The 27,440-nt window shown below is 25.8% G+C and overlaps 1 protein-coding gene across 1 annotated transcript in view; it reads right to left on the bottom strand.

Annotated features, from left to right (window-relative positions):
• Window positions 1–21,878, bottom strand: part of LOC112591121 (centaurin-gamma-1A) — a 91,029-nt gene extending 69,151 nt beyond the window's left edge. Inside the window, exon 1 of the mRNA XM_025334807.1 lies at window positions 21,336–21,878. Within this exon, the coding sequence (XP_025190592.1) occupies window positions 21,336–21,522 (187 nt within the window). The 5' untranslated portion in view covers window positions 21,523–21,878. The remainder of the gene's footprint in view (window positions 1–21,335) is intronic.
• Window positions 21,879–27,440: the final 5,562 nt, after the last annotated feature.

Below are 27,440 nucleotides of genomic sequence, written 5' to 3'. Positions count from 1 at the left end.
TTAACGACGGACATGTTAAGCGGGCGGCTTCCATTGAAAATCATACGTTTCAATAATAGCACCCTGCTGAGGCACGGGAGGCACAAGCCCTCTTTTTTCGCCGATACGCACTTGTCAAATCCTCATTAATCATTATTATAAATTATTTAATACGGGAGCGTAATCATATTATACACATTCAATAATCTGATTCTAGTACAGCTACTACGACAATTGCATAATAAACACATCATTATGATGATATATAAAATGTAAATATTTTGAACTCGTGAATAATACATATATTTTTTTTGCACATCATTGGATTTAATAGGATTTTTTGACAACGTACTAAAGTGAAAAATTTACATTCGCAGCATGGCGTATTTGTTTATTATCTAGTATTATATGAAAAACACTATTTTAATGACTATTACGCCTGCTCCGCTAAATATAATATATGCTTCGGTAAAATATACTAACTATAATACACATATAATATACGTTAAGTGAAAGTGCAATAACAATAATAAAGAGAGGGAGTGAAAAATGAAAAATGAATTGTAGGTAACGTTCAATGACAATCGCGATGATAATTAAGTATGTTGTGCACATTATTCAATATTTTGAAGAAGGCAATAATAATATATTACTTAAGTATAACATCGGGATACGACCGGGTCTGGAAAAGGTCTTTTATAGATGCAAAACCAAACCGAAAGAAATAAAAAAAAAAAAAACACTACCACAAAGGACTTTGTAATTAAACATTCAGAGTCGAGACGAGACGTTTCCCCTTCTGTATGAAAATAAAAAAATTGAAAAATGAAAAACAGGGTCATGAAGCATTGTGCGCCAGAGGAGAATAATATAAAAGACACTATATATGGTGACGGTGGCATAAAAAAGGGGACCGGAATTTGTCTACGGACATGGGCTTGTGCCCCGACGTGAGGGGTAGGTTAGTGCTGCCGATTTTGAAATACCAGTTTACAGTTGCCCAACGATTTTAACGACTCTGCGGGGTTACTATTACCAACCCGTGCAGATTACACGTTTCTAAACAATTAAACCGTATTTATATACCTATACTATAAGGGTAATTTATATTTGTTTCTCTTTCAGATAATTTTAATATTTAGTCGTATGTAATTTATATCAAAATTGTAAAAAACACAGACTAAAATTAGCAAGATTTAATTTTTATTTGCACCAAAAATAAAATTAACGACACACAGTGTTTTAATCAGACTACACTAAACAATTACAATTTTTTTTAGGTACTAACATTTAACAAGACTTCAACTAAAACAAAACCATTATCTATTCTCAAATGTCTGCGTCTTTGGGAATCACGCATACAATACTAGCATATGTGCAGATAAGTATAGACACTATAAGCACTTATATGTACTAACAATTAATGCGATCAAATTGACTTTTTCAGTAATATCGATATGAATATAATAATTGTACACACACATTCGTGGGTTAAAAAAAATACGATTCGATTGAAGTATAGAAGTTTGAATACACCGCAGAAAACATGTAATCCGTAGAAACTTGTCTATTTATTAATACTTTGGCAAGAACAAATAAATCTCTATCTGTACTTAATACGTAAATAATCGCATTAAGGAATATAACACAATAATAAAATATTATATATATTTATACATATATACACATTAAAGAGGAGTTAGACGACCCAACGATCCGTTTAACAATATTAATTTATAGGTTTTGCGTAATACAATATATATATATATATGCAGTATGCACTATACATATCTTAATAATAGTTTAAAGAAACGAGTCTGAGAAAAATTTTTTATTCGAGTGTGTATTGCACAATTATTAATTTTTACATTATTCGTAAATAATATTATTCTAACGGGTAGTATAAGGTACTCTCGTGATTAAATAATCAGTTTATAAGAATGATAATAAGTTATAACAACAGTTTGAAAAAATGTCAGAACTCACCCGCACAATACTCTTAATCTGATTAGAAAATAATTATCTTATATGCATTTATACAAGGCAAAATGTTCTCAACTCTCGTTTTTTTCGCAATGTAAGTTAAATGAGAAAATAAAGTGGGCCTTCATGTACGTTAGGTTAGGTAACCTAACCTAACCTACGTACACATGACTATACTAATAAACAGAATGATTCTTTTACCAACCAACGCTCATTATTTTAAAATCTATCACTGTTAATGAAAATATTTGTTTTACATAACTTTCAGTCGACATAAAACAATATTTTTATATTTTTCAATATTTTTAGTTATATATTTTTAATTTCATATTTTGAAGTGGAATGTTTTTGAAGTATTCTATAAATAAAAATAGAAATTCACACGAGTAGTTTATGCATTTTATAAGTATTTAAAGTTTAATTGAGCGAAGTAGTAGACAAACACTTTGCGGGGTATTATTTTCCCACTTACCCCACTCTATGAGTATACTCATGTAGTCATGTGTATACATTAAAAAATATACAATAATACATATGTATTCAGATCGATATAACAAGGCTTGGCAATAGGTGGACCGCGAGCCAAATTCGGTCTGTGAAGCAAAAATAACTGAACCACAGAAAATACTTTTTTAATGCTGGTTTTCTACACATAATTTATAATCGATCTATTTTATAATACATATAAAAATGATAACGGTGTTCATCAAATATTGCTATTTACAATAATAGTTATAATATAACAAGAATTATTAACTAATATTTAAGTTTTTACTGGCCCTCAAAAAATTGTTTTTTAAATTTTCTAGATTGTCATAAAATTTAAGCGCCAATCCCTGTTATATTTAAATCTTTACCTTTTTATTTCTAGTTTATTTTACTCATGTTACAATTTTAACAGTAATTAGTAAGATTACAACACGTAACAAGCCATATTTCATCTCGGTTTGTTGAAAATATTATAATAACAATGAAGCCCACATAAAACGTTACATTTAAAGTTCAGTTAAAATTGTTAAAAACTATTTGGGAGAATTTATAACAAATTGATTGCAGATATAGTTACGCCATCTACTATACTATATTATTATAATTCCTCCATCGAAAGTAGGCGCGATCTACCGGTTTTAAATAGATTTGTCTTCTCTGATTTACAATAATACGTGACGATTACAAATAATGAAGCAGATAAGTAATATATACTTAGTATATTATAAAAATAATGACACTGCATATATAAGCTCAAGTCATATTATTTATATCCCTACTGAACGTTGTAGTAGGTTTATCTAAGAAATTTTAAAGAAATAAAATTATTTAATCATGTAGAAAGAGCGCTCAGGGTTAACTGCCGTAGACAAATGGAAAAATTATATTATAAATTGTAATTTAAAAATATCATATTTATGTTTGATTTTTTTGTTATAATTTTAAAAGTATAATACTAGAATTAGAGGATTAAAACTCACTCCAATTATTTAAAACATTAAAGAATTTAAAAAAGGCTAACGTTTAAAAAAAAAAAAGAAAAGTTTATTTAGGGCTTCTATATAGCAATAAGTTATAATTATACCAATAATGCATAATAGAAGACACTTTGGAGAAGCTCAAATAAACATGTGACGGCATCTATAGTTTAATTATTACAATTTTAGGTAACAACTGCGGCCAAAATAAATTAATAATATTGTAAACATATAAAAAGAAAAACGGTGGTAATAATGATACACTCAGCTTTTGAATTGAATAATATTTATGATCCTCTCAAAATATGCATGTGTACATAAATATATACTTTCAGAAAAGTCAAGACATATTATATAAACGTAATCACCAAGTCAATTAAAAATAATTAAAATATTCGATATCCTAAGATTTCAAAAATTTAAAAAAATATATATTTTATTAGTTTTTTTTTACGATAGTATTTTATTATATTATCTATAGATAGTGCATAATATAATATTTTGGGAAACATCAAATTTAATAAACATCATTAATAATGTTAGCATAATATATCATACGTATAGAACTTTTAATTTGTATCACTAAACATATGTTAGGAACTAAACAATAAAAATCAAATAATAACAATAATAATATATAAATAAATATAATGATTTATGATTATTACAAGACATGCATATATTTGCATTTTTTCTATCAATCCACATTAGGTAGATGCTAATAATCAGGACAACATGTATCGTGTGCCTATGTTGCTCATTGCAAAATATATTTTTAAAATATTTAGGATAATATATTCCATTTAAATAGAATATAATGAATTAGAAAAAATAGTAATTTTAATTTTGTTATGAAACATTACACGAATATTTCTTATATCATTATGTACATTATTACTTTTTCGATGTATGTAATACGCACTGTTAAACTAATACTAATTATTATTTTTTTAATAATTTCACATTCATTTCAATCATATTAAACCATTAAAGTAGCAAGGTATTAAATTTAAATACTTTCGGAGTTAATTTTGTTTATGTATTCTAGACTAGTTGTAAATAAAATTAAATCAAAGTCACAGACTTTACCAATACATACACAAATGTATCTCATTTACACATATTTTTCCATTATAAAACAAACCAGTCAATCAACACAAAAGTAGCAAATTAAATATCTTGTACACGGTACTCCAGTATTTATTAGTAAAATAACTTAAAATCCAATTATCGAAAATGTTATACTTTAGAAAATCAATAATTCTAATTAAAAATTTATAATAACCAAATAATAGTTACTTTTTAAACAATATGTAATCAAACATACGTAAATGCTGAAAGTAAATAAAAGAATCAACGAATGACCTAGAAAACTAATAGAGAAGATACAAATAGATAAGGTTAAAATAGCTACAAGCAGTTTTATTAAGAATTGAATTCAAAATATTGTAGGATTATAAAATAGGTGCAAACATTTAAGTACCTATATAAACTGCAAATAAAGAAAATTAAATAGAATACAAATTCTATTTATTAAATATTATTAATATACATTTAATCAAATTAAAATTATTAAAAAAAGAATAGATTATTTAATAATTTAAAGGCTAAATAAATAGAATTATGCATCCCAATTTCACAAGAAATAATAAATTTTCTTCGTTAAAAGTATCACTCTATACATATTTAAATTTCTAACCAGAATTAATTTAAATATTTCTGCAGTTAAAATTTTAAATTTCATAAACGTGTACAACAATAACTAATTTATACTCCGATAAAAATAAAAGTATTAAGTATTTACGGAAATACTACTTTAACATATTCATATAAAGAAAAAAAAGGCACAAGTAAAAAATCAAATAGACTATGAAATATGTTTTTTCTATTTAAATACAAGACTTTTATCCATGAATTATTGTTTTGTTTAATTTAAAAATAGAGACGTGACGATTTGTTTTGAAAAAGCGTAATTTAATACTTATATGTACTTAATATTTATATAATAATAGTATACTTAAAATAATAATAGCAGTGACTATTTAATATTGATAAATTAATAATTGTATAGTACGTAATATTATCATTTATTGTGTGTAATGAGTAATATAAGTAAAATGATATAAAAAATATTTATACTACATGATAATCATTTATCATTAGTCACTATTTAAAATCCAAAAAAAATCAATTGAATTAAACAAATTGTTACTGTATCGAATTAGGTGTGACAAATAATTCATGTCAAATGGGACGAAAAAAAAATGTCATAAAAATTAATTCAATCAATTTAAAATAATAAACGGCGACATAACGCAACTAAACATACTTTTCTGTATGATTTACAGCTATATAGTAGTTGTCTTTGGTGAATAAACTAATGGCATTATCTATCCATAAAAAAAAAAAAAAAAAAAATGATCTTTTTATTTACATAGTTGATGTGGTTATTTAATAATCAAAATAACGTAAAAGTTATTTTCGATAACTTCTATTTAAACTATTTCAAATTAAATTTTAAATATAAAATATACGCGTAATATTTTATTGAAAAACAAAATTTAACATAAAAGTAAACAATATTACATAATTTAATACATTTAGCCAAATTATAAAAAAAATAAGTAAAAATATAATTAATAATAATCATAGTGTAACACGTATATTTATATGGTTTTAAAGAAATACATTACACAAAATAATATTTTGTACATGGGCTTTGAATCTAATTTAAACATCAAGTATGATAATATATAAACTATCTTCAATAAAAAACATTAATTAATTTTAGATTAATTGAGTGTTTAATTCGTATATGTTCTGCAAAAGATAATTTAATAATTACAAACCATTTATGGGCATCGCTGTGGGAATTCGTTTAATTGTATTATTACAACTTACAAGTACCTTCACTAAATGCTATTTATTTTAACATGTAATTATTTTAAACGCTGAATATTTTTTTTATGAGATAATAGTACGAGTACCTACTAGTATTTTTTTAATAAACACCTCAACTGAACGTACATCAGACGATATTGTTGATTTTGTAATTTATTTTATGCGTAAAAAAAATATGACTGACAGAAAAAAGCAAATAATATAGGTACTATATTGTATTATAGTTCTAACAATAAGAATATTTACATATTATATTATTTAAAGTAAGACAACAACAAAAGACAGTACTAAATGTCAGTCTACAATAATAGAAATCAACTACCATGACATACAAAATAAACATATTAAATAATATATTATATAATATATACTTCAAGTTTTATCACATTGTAATCAATAATTAATTTTAAAATAACATGATTAAATAATAAATTTATACTACACTGAGAATTCATAAAATGTATTTTAGGCGCATGAATATCATACGATGTGTTAAGAAAACTTTAATTGATAAAGGTTTGGAAGATAATTATATCTCGGACGCATACTATGAGATTCTGTCATCTACTAAATAGTATAGGTATACTAGAGACGTTTAAGTATATAGTTAAATTTTCAACCAACGTGAGTAACATAATAATTTGTATGCAATTATTATATTATTATTGAATATAATATACATCAAAAGCAACGATGGAAGACAAGAGTCAAGACATTAGAATATTAGATGATATAACGGTGACAACAATAGCGGAAAATCTATAATGTTGAACGATGATGCATCGTTGAATACAACGTACAAATGAACGAGGACCGAACAACGGTGTGTAGATAACTGGCAAGACAACTATATAACCCACGAGGTTCCCAAACTCTAGTAAAGATGAATACAACTAAGCACTTTAGTTAAACAAATACTATGCACGTTAAGTCGTAAAATAGTACTACAGTAGAAAATAGATAGCGAGTTAACGACGATTATTGATTGGATGACATGCGATGACGCTGATTGGTCATTGCGACATGATTAAAATATGATATCTTATTTCTGATAAGATCGTTTTAAACTGTATTACATAAGTACTATCTTAAATTCTTGACAATGGTCATCAATGAAACAACTGTTGAGACGCATTCGGAGGATGTCGCATCGGAAGTCGGCATATGCATGTAAGACATGGTTACATTTTGACGGCAGCATACATTATACAAGTAGTTAATAGATATATAAACAAACTAACCATGGACATGTACAAGTTTGATATAAATCCAATTTAAAAGTTCAACAATTATTAATATTAATCGTACTGATGATAAAAAAATAAACCCTAGGTACTTGCTGAATAATAAATAATAACCCACATATAAATTATGGTGTACTTATGTTTCGACATCATCAAGTATAGAAACGATACGAACTATTAGTAAAAACAAAAAACAAATAAGTACACAAATGGTATATGGTATATATATATAAATACTTGACTGCGTAATCTAGAGGTCCAACAGAATTGGTCCTACACTTTAGCTGTTATATATTTAAAGTTTAAACCAAACGACATTCAATAATAGAGTCAGTTTAAAACAGCTATGATAAGGTCTGAAAATTAAGAAAATAAAATTTAAATATCATATGAATATAATATACGATAATACACAATTGGTGACATGCACTAAAGCTATTAACACTGGTAATGATAAAATTTTAAGTAACAAAAATAACACGTTTTTAAATTTTACACACATACTAAATAAAAACTATTTGATAATATACGAGTAAGGAATATTATGTGCAAGGTTCATCGATATGAACACATAATTGATAAAAACATGCATACGTTTTGAACCCTTTATAACAAAATTAACTATTTTTCTTAAATCCCTTTCCCCTCGAGTATGAAACAAAGTTAAAAGTTTTTCTTCATAATGATGATATTATTAATCACGAAATTGAAAATAAAAATTCGACGTTTGGAAAAACGGACGCAATGAGATTGAACAAGATCTATATCATGAAAGTAAACCACAGAGAAAAACAGTGGAACGTCATATTTTCTCCACCCACCGATTTTTATACATCTATTATATTATATTATCATCGTTTTCGTCGACGTATTAGCTATAGTTACAACGTAAGCATTGGGTGAAAGTCGGGACCGGCTGCAGTACAAGAGCGTTAAATTCATAACCTACACATCATATATATATAAGCACTGTTATTATTATTATCACATTATGAGCAGAGGTTTTTTTTTTGTTTCGTATAAATTCAGTATTGTTGTTAATACGGGCGTGACTAATCCGTCAATGTATATAATATCCGTGCGGCAGCGGGTAAGAAAGGACAAAAATATTATATAGGTGTATTGTTATTTCTTCTGCAATGGAGACACGCGGGTGAACGACGACCAACCATCATCACGACCAAATACTAGCTGCTACACGGAAAAGGCGAGTAGGTGAGTGATGAACAGGAGGGGGATGGTTAAGTGGAGGTAGTGGCTGAAATGGGCAACGTATTATTGCTGTATTCAATATACGTTTCGCCGTATACTGCCACCGTGATATAGATATATAATTTTGTATAATATATTATATATATATATATCATTCCGCGGTTCGTTGGTCACAACAGTGATAATATATATATATATATATATGTCCACAGTAAAGCAGGAGAGGGTCTATATTAGAAATTCGGAATCGTTCTAGATCAATGTCGATGGAATAACATAATACCAAAAATAAAGTAATAGACGTTAAGATCACAGTAACAGTCAACTAGAAATTTATAAAAACAAACTATTATGTATAATAAAATAACATTTTGCTACAATAGTTTGATATTTTTAACAAATTGACGCTTATAGTAGTACTATTCATCCGCGATATACACATCCCAATGATAGCTATACGCATTCCTATTAGGCAGTGGGATATAAACGCAAGACATGCGTACGAATATTTCGTTTATTTACATGTTTTTCTTACCAGAAGTATATTTTTACTAAGTTGTCTAGGTATAACACTATACAATATTGCCAGCGTCGTTCTTTCAATTATTAATAAATTTCTACATTCGAATCGGAATGCTATGCATATATTATTATTAGCAGCGCACAAATTACTATTCAACATCGTAGACACAGTAAACACACGACATACATATTGTAATATTATGATCTCGTTTAAATGGCACAATCGATGATCGACCCAAATTTATCAACTGGGTTACTGCAGTCGCAGTGCACGCGGGTTTATTTTGGTTTGACTGCCATAGTCGATTAGAATAAATAATTTAAAACGTAGTAACTAATAACTATATTTTTGTACAATAATATTAATTTCTATAAACCATTACAGATAAAAAAATTATTATATACGAATTTTAAATATTTCAATTTTTTTTTTTTATTGTTAACTATACGAAGATATTACAGACTACAGTAAAGCTACCTATTTAATTTGTATTTCATTAACATAATATTTTTATTTCAAATCAAGTTAATAAAATATACCGGAACAAACTATTTTATATGATGAATTCATATATTTATTTTGATAAATCAAATGATATTGGTTATAATTGATTTGACTTTAACAATTACAAGATAAATATGTCTAAACTAGAAATTGTATATAAATTTTTTATTATAAAACTATGTAATATTGAAAGAGAAACCACAAAGAGTAAAACACTTTAAGAAGGTAATTTTACTTTTCACGAGAGAAACTACACACCGTGATACATAACCACTATTAAAACTTATCGAAAAAAAATTATTTATTATTATAAAATTATATTTACCTAATTAAAAACATTATGAATTATGAACTAGTATTTCAATGATTTTAATTTTTTTTTTAAATAGCAATTTAGTTTTGACTGTGAACTTGCAGTATTTGGCTGTTAGATAAAATAAATTTTTATATTTGTTATAATTTATTAAACGCGTCAAATATGCAATTTGAATTTAAAATAATATGTCATACGTAGTCATTGCGAGACACTGCACACGATTATTTAATGATTATTAATTACAAACACATATAGTTTTGCATTAATGTACAGTGTATAGACACATAGTATTAGTACATATAAAAAATTATAACAATATAATAATTAATGTTTAGTAGTGCTAAACCTATAAGAACATTCACGCTGTACAGAGTGTATGGTGTTTTTACAATAAATACAAATATTCTCATATTATTTTTTTTTAATTTAACAAGAAATTTTACTGGATATTTATTTACTTTAACATAATAAAATTACTAACTTGTAGGTTATATTTTTGTAAAAACAGTTGGATTATTATTTATTTATAAATAATGTTTAAAGTATAAGTGCGCAATGTGCATTATCTATATAAATAGAGTTATAAAATTTCAATACAAATACAATTATTCGTATTAGTAAATACTCGCTTTGTTAAATAACACTAAAAATAAATAACCTTATCAATAAAATGTGACTGTTTAATAGAATATTAAATTGTAAAAATTTTATTAAGAAAAAATGAGAAAAAACATCTATAAAATAATACACGTAACTGACGTAACCCTGTATAACTATCATTCTGCTAAGTCAACAATTTGGAAGAGGTCAAACGATAAATCCACATTGGACACATACGTCACTGTCTCGGGACTCCAATCGTTCTATTTTTTTTTTATGTATAACACATATGTAGTGGGAGTTTTACTGCAAAGGACTTGACTCGACAATAATTACGTGTCAAGGTCTATTATATTATTATTTTTTGTGTCTTCCGTATTTGTCACGTAAAATTATAATAACCATCAAGTGTTAAGATGAATAGAACGCGTATTTTAAAATGAACGACAAAAACGACGCAACTCGTTGAAATCCAAAGATCATATTGTTATAAAAGATCTTAACACAAATAACTCACTAGATTGTTTAAGATTATAAATAGTGTTCAAAACTCTCAGTAAATAAAGTCTTGTAACATAGGTACACTTAACTGATATATACGCCTACTGCAATAATCAACTTCCTACGCGGATACATATATCCGGTTTTTCGTATAAACAACCATATGTAAAATGTAAAAAAAGTCACAGATAATGAAAATAGCAACCAAAGAAGTATATAAATTAAAAAATGAATCTAAAAGATTTGTAATTGTGAATTATATTTACTATACAGAGTGTTTCACTCATCTATGTTTTAGGTATTTAAACTCTCTATCAGCTTCTTGTCTAATCTTTAAAACATATATCACTATTTAAATAAACATAACTATTTAAGCATACGTAGATAACAAAAATTCAACTTTTAAAACAATATTAAAGTAATTTTAGATAAATTAGCAAAAAAGTTACTGCAATAATTTTATTTTATTTTTAGGTAGGGTAAATAAAAAAAAATTATACATTTTAATATTTGTATATTTGTATAGTTATGTGATCATAATATCAAGTGAAATTTTTCAAAAATATTAAACAGGAAGAAAGTTGACGAAGATTAACTCAAGGAAACATTCAAACATCCTGTATATATAGACACGCGTCTTCTTGGTGCTAGATTATATTAACGGAATAATGTATTAACTATATAATATATATTTAACACGATTACTAAAAATAATAAGGTATACACATCATAAAATGTATATGAAATTTATTTTGCATTAGCCACATGCACAGAGGATATGGACAATTAAGATTATAAGAAAAACATTAAGTACGTTTTAATTTATATGGCAATTCAACTACTTAATACAATATAAAGATATCTTCAAACATAAGCTAAATAACTAAGAACCTATTAAACTGTATAAATATATATACATAGATATAGATAGAATCATTTAAACATAACTGATATTAAAGTATAGTTACCTAAATATTACGTAGTATTGATATAACTACATAAATTAGATGCTAACTCTTAGAGCATATTTGTCATTTTATAAAGAAATGCAAGTATGTATAGATAATACATTAAAGTGAGTTTAATTAGATTATTTCTATATATTGTGCAACAATTGCAGAATGCGATTAGTGCTGAAAAACTATAATAATATAACAAATACATCTCGTACTTACAAAAATCTATACATTTCTGTTCAACCAGAATCCATTAAAATAAATTTTGACAACGTCTCATTCAGAGTTTTGTACTTCAAACGATTTATCATTATATCATGACTCGTGAAGAGATACAAATACATAGTAAGAGATACATGTATGCTATTGTATATTTAAAGAAATTATTATTGGTATCAAACTCGTCTGCTAGATGTATGGTACATTGTTATTAGTAATTTTTAAGACACAATAATTCAATAATAACGTTTATAAAAAACAAATAATAGGAACGCATTACAAAAAATTACATAGATTGATGAAGTTGATAATATATTACTGATGGTGTATAGATCTATTCTTTATTCATACATTTATAGTTTAACTGCACGAAGTTAAACTGGAAGACCGTATACTTTTGGGTATACGTCATACAATTACTAAATTTATTTAGAATGTACTGCAGCGTACCTAAATATACACGACAAATAGATTTACGTATAAGATATATTTTACTAAATATAATAAAAGTGATTCCTAGCTAGTATAAAATATTTTTATAATTTACTGCAACTATTCATATTATGGTTTTAAAAGTACTTATAACATTTTGTATAATAATAATTGGACGAAATAAAAATTTAATTTACAGTAAATTTAAATTAACTGTTACGAATTCCAAATGTATAAAAACAAATACGAAAATTAACTGAGATACAAATCTATAAGCTGTATTGGATACTGTGGCCATTTCTGAAGCGTTATATATACGTTTATTGCTTTTACTATTACACCCTCTTAAAAAAAAATTAAATTTTATCTTACAAGATAAATAAATTGGATATATAATTATATCAGAATATTTGGAACTAAAGACATATAAAAAATTATCGAAAAGAAAACGTCGTATAATTAGAAAAATAATTGAAACACAGATACAATTTGGAGTTACTAAACTTAATACATACCTAAACATAATAATTTGAAATTCCGTTCACTCCTGTAACACATATGACCGTTTTAGGTACATGTTTACAAACAAATTTACATTCTAAATGTAAAATTCTATTAAATATTATTTTACAACGCATATCATATTAAATACTCGCATAAATCGATGACAGAAGAAAAACTTTGTATTGTATATTATGTACATATAATTATGCGCGTCATTATATATATTTTGCAATATTATTCCTTTACAAAGGTATGAATATTGTCTGCAATGAACCGATATAATAATAAATTCTAAAAAAGTATCACAAGGTCACGAGTTCAATATCTTAAGAATTACGAAAACTGCTAAGACATCGAAAATAAAATGTAATAGAACGTATATATATATATATATATATATATATATATATATTTCTCATTGTTATACATAGGTAGATACATAAATAATACACGTTTCCATTAAATATATAATTAAGAAGTACATGTTACAATTTGGTGCTAAATTTAAAGTACTTTCATTATTTATAATTTACATTTTTTGACAAACTTCTATTATAAAGAGGTACACTGGATAATCGATACATAATCTCTATTGTTTAGTAAAACTGTAATTCCCTACTAAGTATTAATATAATACTTATCATTTTTTTTTTTTTTAAACAAGTCTAAATGTTTCTATTACTATAGAAATTGGATCTTTATAATATGTTAATAGCAATATTGGGTATTTTGGCCAATAATAAAATGGAAAATAATAAAATAAAACAATTAAGATCTTGTACTATTTTTTCATCGAACTTTCGTCTGCAACAACATAACATGACAAAATTGAAAATTCCACAAGAAAATCAGCTAATTCGGAAGAAAATTATTAAATGTTTTTCGAAAATCTAAAAAAGAACTTTAAAAAATATACCAAACCTATACAGAGTTTTGTAGTTTAAATCAACGTCAAATGGTTAAAATCCATAAATTCTGGTGTATAAAACACCCTACATGAAACCATGAAACAATTAAATTGCGGCTTTCACAGAGCAGTATAATATCACCAGAATACAGTTGATGAGCGATAGATAACAAAATAAAATATGTCATCATTTACAATTAAATAATATTAGATACAATAGATACATGCGTATACAACATAGTATGGAACAACTCGCCAGCAACAATAACAGCAGGAGCGCGATTTTAGAGGCGGTTTATTGAACACGCATAGACTGCGACACGGTATTTTCTTTGCGGGTCGTTGGACGCGGCAACGGCGGACTAGATAGTTTATCGTGAAAAACACCTTAAGTAGTTGTAACGTACACATTTCACTCCATTAAGTCGTTCGTGATGTGATATTCGCGTGAAAATGATATTAATTAATAATAATTAACAATATAATACTTAATATTAATACAATAATGCCTTACTTATCTATTATGTATACTCCCAAGTTACAACTATATTATATGGATAACTCGAAACTGAAAAATTTTTTATAATTAATAACTAAATTGCATTATTGAAAAATGTAATTTTTTTAAAGTATTCCAGAATATACGTTTATTTCATTATAATATGTTTATAAATTGTATATAATATCCGTAACCGATGGTGGTGAAGTAGCTTTTAATTTTATTAATAAGTATGCTATCAGATACAATTTTAAATCTTTGTTAAACTTTTCAAAAATGCATTTTAATTAGTTAAATTATCTATATTTTTGATTACCAACTCCATTAGTTACATATCTATTTATAATATATAATTAGTTTTAAAACAATGATATAATAGCTACCTACTAAATTCAAATTACATATCAATCATCTTTATTTGTTAAGATATAAATGTGATATAGATTATATCCAATATACATGTTTATATCTATTTATATCTTTAGGCTATATCGCATTTTAAAATTGTATTAATTATAACAAGAGCTAGTCAAATATCTAATAAAAAGTTTAATTACCTATATAATATTTATCAGGAAATAAAAAAGTTGCATAGCAAATATATATATTATGAGATATTATAATAAACCAAAAAGCATGTTAACAATCAAAATTCAAGTCTTAATTCAAATCGAAATTTATAGGTATACCACAGTACGATAACCATACACCCAAGCTGGGTTCTGCTCACGATTGTTATTTTTTGTACACGGTGATTTTATATTACGTTATTGCGTACAAACAATTTTTAGATACTGCATACCTATTTATTTCAACCGGTCGTAAACTCGTAACGGTAAAGTAGGCTACAGACGGATGCGCGAGAAACGACGAAATTTTTAGCCACTGCGGTCGCGACGTAGGCACACTGCAATATTGTACATACGCGTACGGCCGCTGACTACTGCACGGTATCCCATTTTTTTAACATTATAATATAGGAAGTACATACATTCTATATAAACTATATTGTTACTCAAATATACCGTCTGCGCCACAGTTGTGTATACGCAACTATATACAACTTTTTTGTATCTTTATATGTTTTGTTATTGTTACACTACAAGTATACCGAATATGCACAATTACATATTAATAAAAATAACAAAATATAATGAATAATGATAAATGTAAAAAAAAAGGTGCAGAATAATAAACTAATATCCAACATATAAATACCCACAGCAGGTGTCACTTTTCAGGAAGTGAATAAGGGGGCCCCGCATTGTGCAGTATAATGCGTATTTAAAACGATTGAAAACTTGCGCTGAAACTGTACGTGTAATGTGTATCGTGTACTAGTATATTATAAGACTATATCATGTTATACAATAAATTATAATACTATGTAGCCTTTTAAAACCTCTGCTTGTTTTTGATATTTTTTTAAAAAACATTGTTATTATATTAAACAATATACTGGTTTTCTGGTCACCGGACCAAATTAAAAGTACAAACATTATTGTTATATTAAATGTATTTTATTTAATATTACCCTATATGGCTATATCATAAGTGTTAGTGGCTATTATTTTTATTAATAAGTTATCATAAGACTTTGAAAACGAAACAAAAATAGTTTGTAAGTCAATTAAATAAAAAATAATCACATCGTTTTTTTCAAAAACCTAAATTAAATTTCAGAACGAAATAGTATTTCTATATACCTACATATACTCATAAACAAAAAATCGAATGTGAGAATTGGTATCTAGTAGGTAACCTATTCAATCTTTAATTTTTACTAAGTACTAAATAAACCTAAGAATTAAGTATCATCAATATATAAAAGGTAATTACCCGTACGCTAGATGAATATCAAGACGGCCTACGCAATATTACTACAATAATAAATTATCCTATATACATTATACACACGTTAAACAATACCCACGCTATAGCTCACATATTAAGCATGACTAAGTATGCGTAATGTTAACAATACTAAAAGCCTGCAAATGTTGTCGGGAATCAAAACTTCAATACTATAATATTCAATTAAAATAGTAGCACAGCAATAGTGAAAATCTTTAGACTATGGTTCAACGTTAATACTATCACACTTTGGGGCGGCACTACACGTTATAATAATACTTAGAACATTTAAACAGTAAACGTATATATTTATTTTAGTTACATAATATACATTCTATAACTTATTTTTAATAGGAAACATTTCAATAATTTTTAATATTTTGTAAATATATTAAGAGATAATTATAAAAACATATTCAAGTAAATATATTTACTGTTTTAGGTCAAGTTCATTTTAAAGGTTATTGTAATATTAAAGATATTGTATCTACATACAATTATTATTTTAAGATGGTACAAAATGTATTTCTAAGAAATTTTTATATTTTATAGTCTCTTTATATTATTGTAGCCAAGGTACTTATTATTATTAACTTAAAATTTCCCCCTCTCCCATCTGTTTAAACGACAAGAATGGAAGATCTGTGCGAAAATTATTACTACTTGCTGCCATCATTTATTGAAAGCAATAGTTTATAATACACTCGACTCTGATATTAAACAAACTTGTATTTCCTTAAATTTTTAAAATAAAAAACTTCTTTTTTTTTAAACCATAATTTAGAAGTAGGTAGGTACATACATAATTATTTTTTTTTATATGTATAAGAAAATGAAGTAATCAATTAAAAATTTGCTGAAGAAGTTTTTAAGATAAAATATAATAGCTGCGAATTCGTATATATAAATAATATTAAAATATTAAAAACATTCAATTTTTTTAGGAAAATTAGAATATAAATAGGTAGGTACAATATTTTAAAGTAAAAAACGAAAATAAAATATGCTTAATCATAAAATTGATACATACTAGTTGTTGATAAAACTTATTCATAAATCGAAAATGTTTTTTTTTTTTTAATAATTTGATTGCATTAAACCAGAGGAGGAATGGGTGAATGGGTGTGTGATGTGTATATGTTATGGATAGGAAACAATAATAATTTTAAATAAGAGATGGTTTACAGTATTTTTATTTATTTTATATTTAATATATGCACAATGCACATATAAATATTATTACAACAAATACGTTATTGATCATTAAACAAATACAATGCAGTTGTGTCCTGTCAATAACTCTGATTGATCACATCACTGTATTTTTTTTCTTGTTATTCACTAACAATGTAATACCCTAACATTTCAACACTTGAAATAGCTAGAACGAATTTTTAATGAAATATCTTGATAAGAGTTCTTATAGCTAACCATAATTTAGTTTTATATTTTTTTTTTTACGTTGACAATATAATAATACGTAGGTACATATACAACATTGCATTGTAATCGTTAACCAGGTTATAAGACATTTCAAATTATTTTAACTGTAAATTAATACATTATATTTTTATAAAATCTTAGAACATGTTTAACGTCATGAACATTTTTTATCTGTTATTTAATACGCTGTGGTATGTAATTGATTATAGATAATAATTAAATTTTTCTACATTGACATCAAACTTATTAATGAAACCGTAGATATATATTAAACAGTACTAATTGAAATATAACACTTTAACAATACCGTATCATATATTATGTATAATGAAAAATATAAATTTGTAATGAATTATTCTTATAATCAGAGTTCATAAAAATTTCTAATGCATTATAAAAATAATATAAAGACATCAAAACTATTATCACCAATATTAATAGAAATAAATGTCAATAAAATATTATTGTAATTAAGTTATTTAGAGTTAGAATTGACTTTGTTTTTTAAAGAATACAACATTAAATCACTAAACGAGTTAAATTTTAATTTAATGATGTATCATTGTATAATATGAAAGACATATAGGCAGAAAATTCAAAAATATTTAAAGATGCTTAATAATATCTAAAATTAAAACTGTATTTCTTTTAGAAATAAGCTGCTTTTTAACATACGCGATTGCAAGTTTGCCAATTATCAATGGATGTAATCCAAAAATATAGTAATATCCGTACTATAAATTTTAAATCATTATTTCTGTTATTAATCAGTAGTTAAACATTTACATTTTCATTAATGTATATAAATACTCAAAAATTATTTTTATTTTATTTTAAGCTTACAAAAAGGTATCATATTATACTTGGGTAGCTAATATAAAATATTATATTAATCAAACCTCACTTACCAACTATTTTGATAATAAACATAAATGTCGAAGTTACAATAATTATTAAGTGTATTTTTAAAAATAATTATTCAACCATCGGTTTAGATTTTAAAAAGACCAAATATTTTATAAAAAAAATTAGTTATTTAAGGTCAGTAGGTAGCCAATAATTTACTGATTTATCAAACACAACACTAAGACCTAATATAGTCATATTCTAAAAGATGCGTTCATATTATTATTATGGTTAAAAGTTTTAATACTATTGTAGTTTATTAAAATACACGTGTGCACATTATTTATTAATAATCAAACTATTGACTGGTCGAGTGATTAAATTTAATTCAACTTCCGACATCTGACAATGGAAATTTTACTTCTAAAACGCAAACTGTACGCAGTTATAATTCAAAATATCTGTGTACCTTTAAATATAAGCTTATAAGTTATCATTCGTTCTAAACCTATTCTTCACCTGATCACTAGGCTTAAACCTACATGATACGAAAGATAAGTCATACATTAAAATTTACTTAATATTGAAAATAAACCAAAAATAAAAATGTCTAATAACGCGGAAAGGGTCTACATATATTATTTATCTGGATTATTATAATAGAAATGTTCACAGTTCACCATAACTTAAAAATTGTCTCGACAAAAGTTGACTTATAAATTTTAATTTATCGGATTTTATCGGAAGTCCACAAAACATTATTTAAGTTAATACATGGATATTATTCGTGTTTGGATTCAATTCTAGAGGCGGCGATGACCTGCGAATAACACAGTGTCACAATATCTACAAGCGTAATTTGTTTAAAATTCAAACACGGAGGAAGATCATCTAACCGGTTTCCCGACTTACTTTTTTTTTTACAAGTGGCAAGGAGACATTGAAAATTCACAAAAATTAGGTCAATTGGTCGCACATCTTAATATTAAAATACACAGCGGATGTAATATTTTATTTTTATTGCCTATCTTTTCGTCTTCCTTTTTCATTGCCTTCAGTCATTATCACTAACAACAAAAATGTTATCTTTTCGAATTAAATACGAGCATTAGGTAACGTTTTTGTTTTTCTTTAAAGGTATATATATAATTTTTCAAACATTTACGATTTGTAGAAAGTGGATTACACACTCACACAAGAAGATGAAGGATTTACTTACGAATTTAAATTTAAAATATCTATTCAAATAAACTGTTTAATGTTTATAATATATCGTATACTTAATATGAGTTTTAGGCAGTAGAATAAACTTAAAGAATTAAATAGGTTATTAAAAAATCGGTAACATTAATATTGTTACTATTTTTTATTAAGATGGGATAATTTATTTTGAGGCGTTTATAAATATATATATATGGTTTCAATGTATTTTAAATGGTTGTAAAATTATCCATACATCCATACACACATTAAAAAAGTATATATTAATTTAAACAAAATTTTGTTAGAAATAAAACAGACAATAAGATTACAAGTATTTACCTACTTACAAACTAATTATAAGAATATTTTTTTATTTTTTTTTTTTTATCACATAACATGCTTACATGCATATTAAACTTCAAAAAATAGGCAAATAATCCATGAAGTAATAATATGTATTCGTGGTTTACTTAATAGTTTTAACTTTGCGACCAATAAGGAGAAAATAAAGATACCAAAAACACACAATTATTATTATTATAATTCTTTGACCTTTAACACACTAAAGAAATTGACATTATTAATTATAGTTATTCTAATGTATTCTTTACTGTAACTCGTTTTGTTTATTTGATATTTTAAATATATTTAATGTAGCAACGTTAATGAATACTTATAAAAGTGTTGTCAAATTATATCAGTATCAAAATGGTTAATCATGATTCATGATATATATTTGACTATTATTATGCTTTATTGCTTAGATTATTTAATACAATTAAACAAATAGTCTGATAACAAGTAAACTACAGTGTTTATAAGTGGTTAAGATTTTCTTTACATTTTTACGACTAGATATAAGAGACATGTAAATGATAATGTTCAATGGCATATTGTCATGAATACATTCCTAAATAACACATAAAAAGTGCATAATCAGTATATTCAATAGAAAGTCTGTTTCAAAATAAAGAGTACAATGCCAGAGAATAACTATACAGCTATACAAGTCATGATATAGGTAATCATGGAACTTGAAATGAATACAACTGGTTCTCAAAAGGTATTACTTAAATGACTCAAACCATAAACCTATCAGATTAAATGAAGAACAGTTAAGTGTGGATTACACTATTCAATGAGATAATACTTTTAAACTAATAATAACAATGTCACACTTCCTACATGAGGTGTACACCACAATATCATTAGACTGGGCAATGATAAAGTAAAATCAACTCACCTTCAATGCACACGACGTGGTCCCTGACTTGTTGAGCGACAATCGGATCTGGTATGAGCTCGATGAGGTCATAAATAGCGTAGATCGACGGGTGAACACTCTCGAACCGTTGAATTTCCTTGCAGATGGCAAGCGAATTGTTGGAGAATGGCGAATGGCTATGATAGTATGATGGACGGCCGTTCATTGTTCCTGTCACGTAGCGCACATTACACTCATTGAGGCTAAAAACGGACGAGCGAACGAATTGGCGGTTAACGATACGACTTCGACAAAAAGTGAGATAGAAACAATACGGCGCGGTAGGTAGATAGTTACTGTGAGAAACACGGATATCGTTTCTGCTGCCAATATAGTTTAGCGGAACGGTGGCGGTCGACGAAAGCGATAATTGTATATTGTTATTATTATTTTTTACAAAAAAATTAAACGTAAAAAAGCAAAACCGATGACTAGAGTTCTCGTCGTGCGATGGTATCACACCAATTCTGAAGTCAACGGGTTGTAATCAAACGATCGTACAAATAAACAAAACACTATCTCAGCTAGACGAGTTGTTATCCGTGTTTACCATTTTCGCGTTCCTTCCTCTGTCCCCTCTACAATAAAAAGGCATACGAACACTACGCATGCGTAAACAATCGCCGCCACCAAATTCGGTTCACCGATACTGCCACAGATAGATGCCGCTCTAATCGTTTCAACTGGTCACCCGCACTATTTCAAATCTTATATTCATTTCGCGAATGCCCGATTTTGATTTTTAGCTTTTTTCTTTTCCATTAATTTATTATTAAGACTTTATTATACTCCCATTTCAACTTTTTAAATTAAATTTTTCAAAAATTGAATAGAAAAATTATTAAGTCACCTTTTTGACTTGTCCAAATGTCCAACAGACAATATAAATGAAATAATTTACTCACATCACAAAAAAAAAAGATTTTCTAAAAAAATGCTTCAAATATATAATTTTATAAATTAAAAAGGTATTTCTTTTTGTATACATTTTTTACCATGATGTATTTATAATAACATGTAACTCTATCTCTACCACCGAAAAAAAAAAGGTTATATTCGTTATAGGTTTAAATGGAAACAAAATCATATTTTTATATGGTAGAAAGATAAAATTAAAAATTCTAAATTCTAACTAATACTTCATAATAACATCGTAAAATGAATACAAATATGTCAACAAAAAAAACACAAAACACAAAACACAAAATACGCAAAAAAATTTATAAAATATATTTAATACATTGATTTATATTATTAAAGGACTATTTATATTATAAATAGTATAATATATATATATACTATTCAGATTAACACTTTTTTGTGGCAAAAATAGACATTTCACATTTTTAATATTTTATATTTTTAATAATTTTGAGTATAGATAATCATTATTTAAATAAATTATATATTATTATAATTAATAAAATACATTTTATACAACTATTCTGTGGCTATGTATCGCTCGTTTATCTCCTTAATTTAAAAAACACATTTATGACTATGTTGTTCCTTTAATTTTAAAACGAAATAACTAGGTAATTGATCTGTCAAAAAGTATGTGTATATCGTCGTTGTTATGTATGTGTGCATATTATGTATTTAACATATTAAATTTAAATTCAATGATAAATAATTGTTAAAAAAAAAAAAACGATTTTGAGCGAATACGGTCAGTCTTATTATTATATTTCATGATGTTTTTTGATCTTGCTAATAAAGTAATTTATTTTATCTTATTTACGCTAAGTTTATTTATTTTTTGGTAAATATTTAGAGACTACAAAAAAAAAAAGTGCTATTGGAAACATCGGCTTAGTGAAAGTACTTCAAACGAAATCTAGAAATTTTAAAAACATCAAATGATCTAACTCCTAACGTTTCCAGCGCTTAGGCTAAACAAATAACATTCAAGTCCAATAGTTCAATTTTAGAAAATGCATTGTAATTATCATGTCTATAAAGTAAAAAATGAAAGTAATAATAATTTTTTTTTTTTTATTTTGTTTATTAATCACGAATAAAAATTTGGCTTTAACAATTTCATTAGAACGTTAGCGCTGCATATAATATATGTATACTGTGTTGCTACTGACAAAGATATTAATTACAAAAATTAATTTTTTAGAAATATGAACTTCCATGTTTTTTATTATTTTTTATGAACTTAAGATTTTGGCTATAATTTTTGGGTTTTGTTAAAATTAAAGGATATTTATGCAAAAAATTCAAAAATGATCTTCATTTTGTGATCAATAAATTATTTTTCACATAATCATAACACAACCACTGCGTTTAGTATTAAATGATATCCACTTAATATCATATAACGATTCAACTTATAAAATTATAAAATACACTACTATACTATCATCGATATCGTGTATCACGCCTGCCATACAAAATCTGCAATACTATCTGAGCTTCTTTTTATCATCTGAAAAGGAGCTGTTTAAATATAAATTTTAAATAATTAATACGATTTGACTTTTAACATTGTAATAATTATTATATTAATAATAAAATAACACACATAAATCATATAATGACATACATTTTTAGAGTAATAATGCCATGTCAATAAATATAATATAATATATAACCGTTACATAGTTTATTATATGGTATATAACACGGTAAGTATATAATATGTATTCACTTAAACATGTGTAATGTTAAAAATGCATAATAATACAAAATTGATAATTTACTTAAGAGTTAAGACTTAAGACTTTCAACTGTACGGCCAACCAAACAGTAGTGAATATTATATTATTATTTTATATAATATTACTTAAAATCAAATAAATTAACCCTTATGAATTTATGATATAATATTATCGTAACACCTTTTAAACACATATAATTTACATTTAAAAAAAAGTAATCATTAAACTAATTTATTAAATCATAAACGATGTTTATTATTATAAGTATAATCGTTTAATTTAATATTATAATATCATCATAATGTACTAAATTTCCATGTTTCCGAATCCAGCGCAAATATTATGCATGGCAAACCCTATATATTAAATCTTCGAGGAGAAGAAAAAATAATAAAAATAAGTTATTGAGTAGAAAAGAGTAGGGTGGATAGTAAATTATAAATTCGATAATATGATGCGGCAGAATATAATATAATTTACATACTAATAGTTTAGTTTGAAGTACACTCATTCTAACAAGTCACAAAAACCAAAAACAAAACGAGAATATAGTTAAGTGCACTACAAATATATAATTAATACCAACAATAAAGTAACTTCCACTAATAATTCTAAATTTCTCAGATAAGTCAATGGTATATCTGAAGCTCATTTTTTTTAAATTTAACTATTGAAACGAAGGGATCGTTCCATTCCTTTGCTATTCATTGACTAACAATAGTATTTTATTTATTCACACTTCACAATAATATTAGTTGTGGCTTAACATGATGCGTTGGCAGCTACCAGTCGCAGAATATGACTGGGAGTAAGTAACGACCACAGCTACTAACTCTCGGATGGGTGACCACCCGGGGTCATAGTGGATTAAAACCTTTCCACACAAACACGTGTTTCCTATCAACTGTAACAATCGTAAAAAACAATCTACCTCTACCATAATTCTTAACTCCTATAACAGCAAATGGCCTTAGTCGCCGGGCTTAAGCTCAACAAAAAAAAAAAAAAGTAATATTAGTAATATTAATTTTAATTTAATTTTACAGTTAAAATATAAATAAAAAGATACAAAAACCCAACTCCTCTCTAATACTCTATTAGGGTACGTGTAATTTCGGTTTATTAACATATCGAATAAACGGAGATTGTCTACGACCAATTTAATTTCCGTGATACCTGCAAACGGGAACCAATATATTTTTACGTCACTATACCTACCAACGTAAGGTTAAATGTTTGAAAAAGTAATACACGTTAGAATCCTATCCATCTTACTTCACCATAATAATATAGTTATTAACTTTTAATTCAGTTTTTGATTCTCATACTCAACAATTCGTCAACATGATCACTGATTCAATCGTCACATAAAAGCAATAATCCCAGGACAATTATTTATACTGGAATTTTCCTAACAAGTAAACACTTTCATTCCTCAATACACAATTGATGCTGAGGTTCCTCAAGGTAGCGATTAAGTTCCTGATCTTAACAATATACTCACAGCTAATTACAGATATAATAATATCCTTCAAACAAATAGTATAATTTTAACCATCTTTGATGATGACACAACCTCATATTAAAATGATATAAATTTGGCTAAGCAGCATTTTTCAATATTCCGTACATCTAATCGAAACTTGGTTCAAATGCGCCGGATGATTAAAATTAACAAGTGAAAATCAACTCAAAACACATTTTCCTTTAGTCGACATGAATGTCTTTTATATAATAAAATAACGTAACTATTCCGATTTTTAATTTAACAAAATATATTGGTACTTATATATTAGAGATTAATGTATTAATAAAATTCTCGCCTCAAAAATAAAATATAAATGGCAAATATTATACTTCATATTTTTCATCCCTCATAAAATAAAAACTATATGATTTACAATATTATTATTATCTAATCCTAAACAAAATACAGATCTGAGAGCCAGTTAATTCATCAAATATTCACTCTTTTCAATAATTTCAATATATTATAACTTTATACGTATTATTATTGGTGCCCCCAAGTGTGCGACTATAACCAAACATAAATATTTAAAAATGTATACCATAACCAAACTTACAAAACTATATTATAAATTATTCCTTACGTGTAACTTAACTCAACTAATCTCTCAATTTATACCATGTCTCTTAAATTTATTTCTCGCTGATCTTGCGGACTTGAAAGAATCTGGAATCAAGATTTATTATATATTTTTTTTTGAATAAGTGGGGTATGAAATATTATATAAACTAAGTTGATTCATATAGTGTTATTAAGAGATGGTTATCTCAGTGATTTTTTTGTGTACATTTATGTATACTTTGTTTTTATTTGTTTAAATAAAATTAAAATAAAAACTGACGATACTAAACTTAAAATTGCTACGCTGAGAAACAACAGTAATGTTATCTATAATATATTAAATTATATTCTTAAATATTTGTTCAGACGTATGTAGAATATCATTTCTGTTTTATCACTTTCAATTTAAAATTTTAGGAATATATATAAAAGTAATATATTTTTCACATGAAAGTCATTTTAAATAAAATCATGACTAAAAATTAAATTATAATAGTATAAACCAACTACAGTAGACGTCGCTTATAAGACTCACTTTGGGACCAGCACAAAGTGAGTCTTTAACCGAATGAATCTTATAGGCGAAGTGGAAAAAAAAAAATTAATTACGTATTTATAAATTTTATTTTACTACATATTTTGCTTTGATTTTAATACATTAACACATATTACATATTATTACATACTTTATTATTGAATAAATTTAATAATCCCGATAAAAAAAAGAACTAAAATTATAATCGTTATAATTATCGTTGCGATAAATGTGAACTTTTATCTGCGATAAAAATTATTATATGTTATAAGGTACCAACAGAAACTAGAAATAATCAACACGAATATTATTTCATTTTTCAAAACCAATTTATTTCTAAATTATAACCAAAAAAGTTTATTTTCTACTATTTATTTTACGAAATTTGAGTCTTAAAACCGATTTTTTTTTTAATGTATTTGGATACGTCCGGACCGTTCCAGACGATTTTGAGTCTAATAAGCGACTGAACCTTATATCCGTGATTCTTAAAAGCGGCGTCTACTGTATTTGAATATATTGTTATATAATACGAGTATTGTATACAAATTTTAAGTTGATATTCGATGTATGCAGTAACAAATATTATATTATATGTATTTATTTATTTTTATATTATAAAATAGTAACTTGAGATCTATAAGTATAAATATAATACATCCACAATAATTATGAATAAACACAGAATAAAGAAACTTAGTTGTTTTCTCTGGTCTACAAACAATCATGTTTTCTAAATATCTATTAATACCTTACTGTTTTTGTATAACAAAGGATTATGTTTTTGTGTCGGA

The sequence above is a fragment of the Melanaphis sacchari genome, unplaced genomic scaffold (assembly GCF_002803265.2).
Source record: "Melanaphis sacchari strain LSU unplaced genomic scaffold, SCAv2.0 Contig12_pilon_pilon, whole genome shotgun sequence".
In the NCBI taxonomy this organism is placed as follows: domain Eukaryota; kingdom Metazoa; phylum Arthropoda; class Insecta; order Hemiptera; family Aphididae; genus Melanaphis; species Melanaphis sacchari.
Note: the sequence above shows the minus strand (reverse complement) of the source record. Positions and strands in the feature narration are given on the sequence as shown.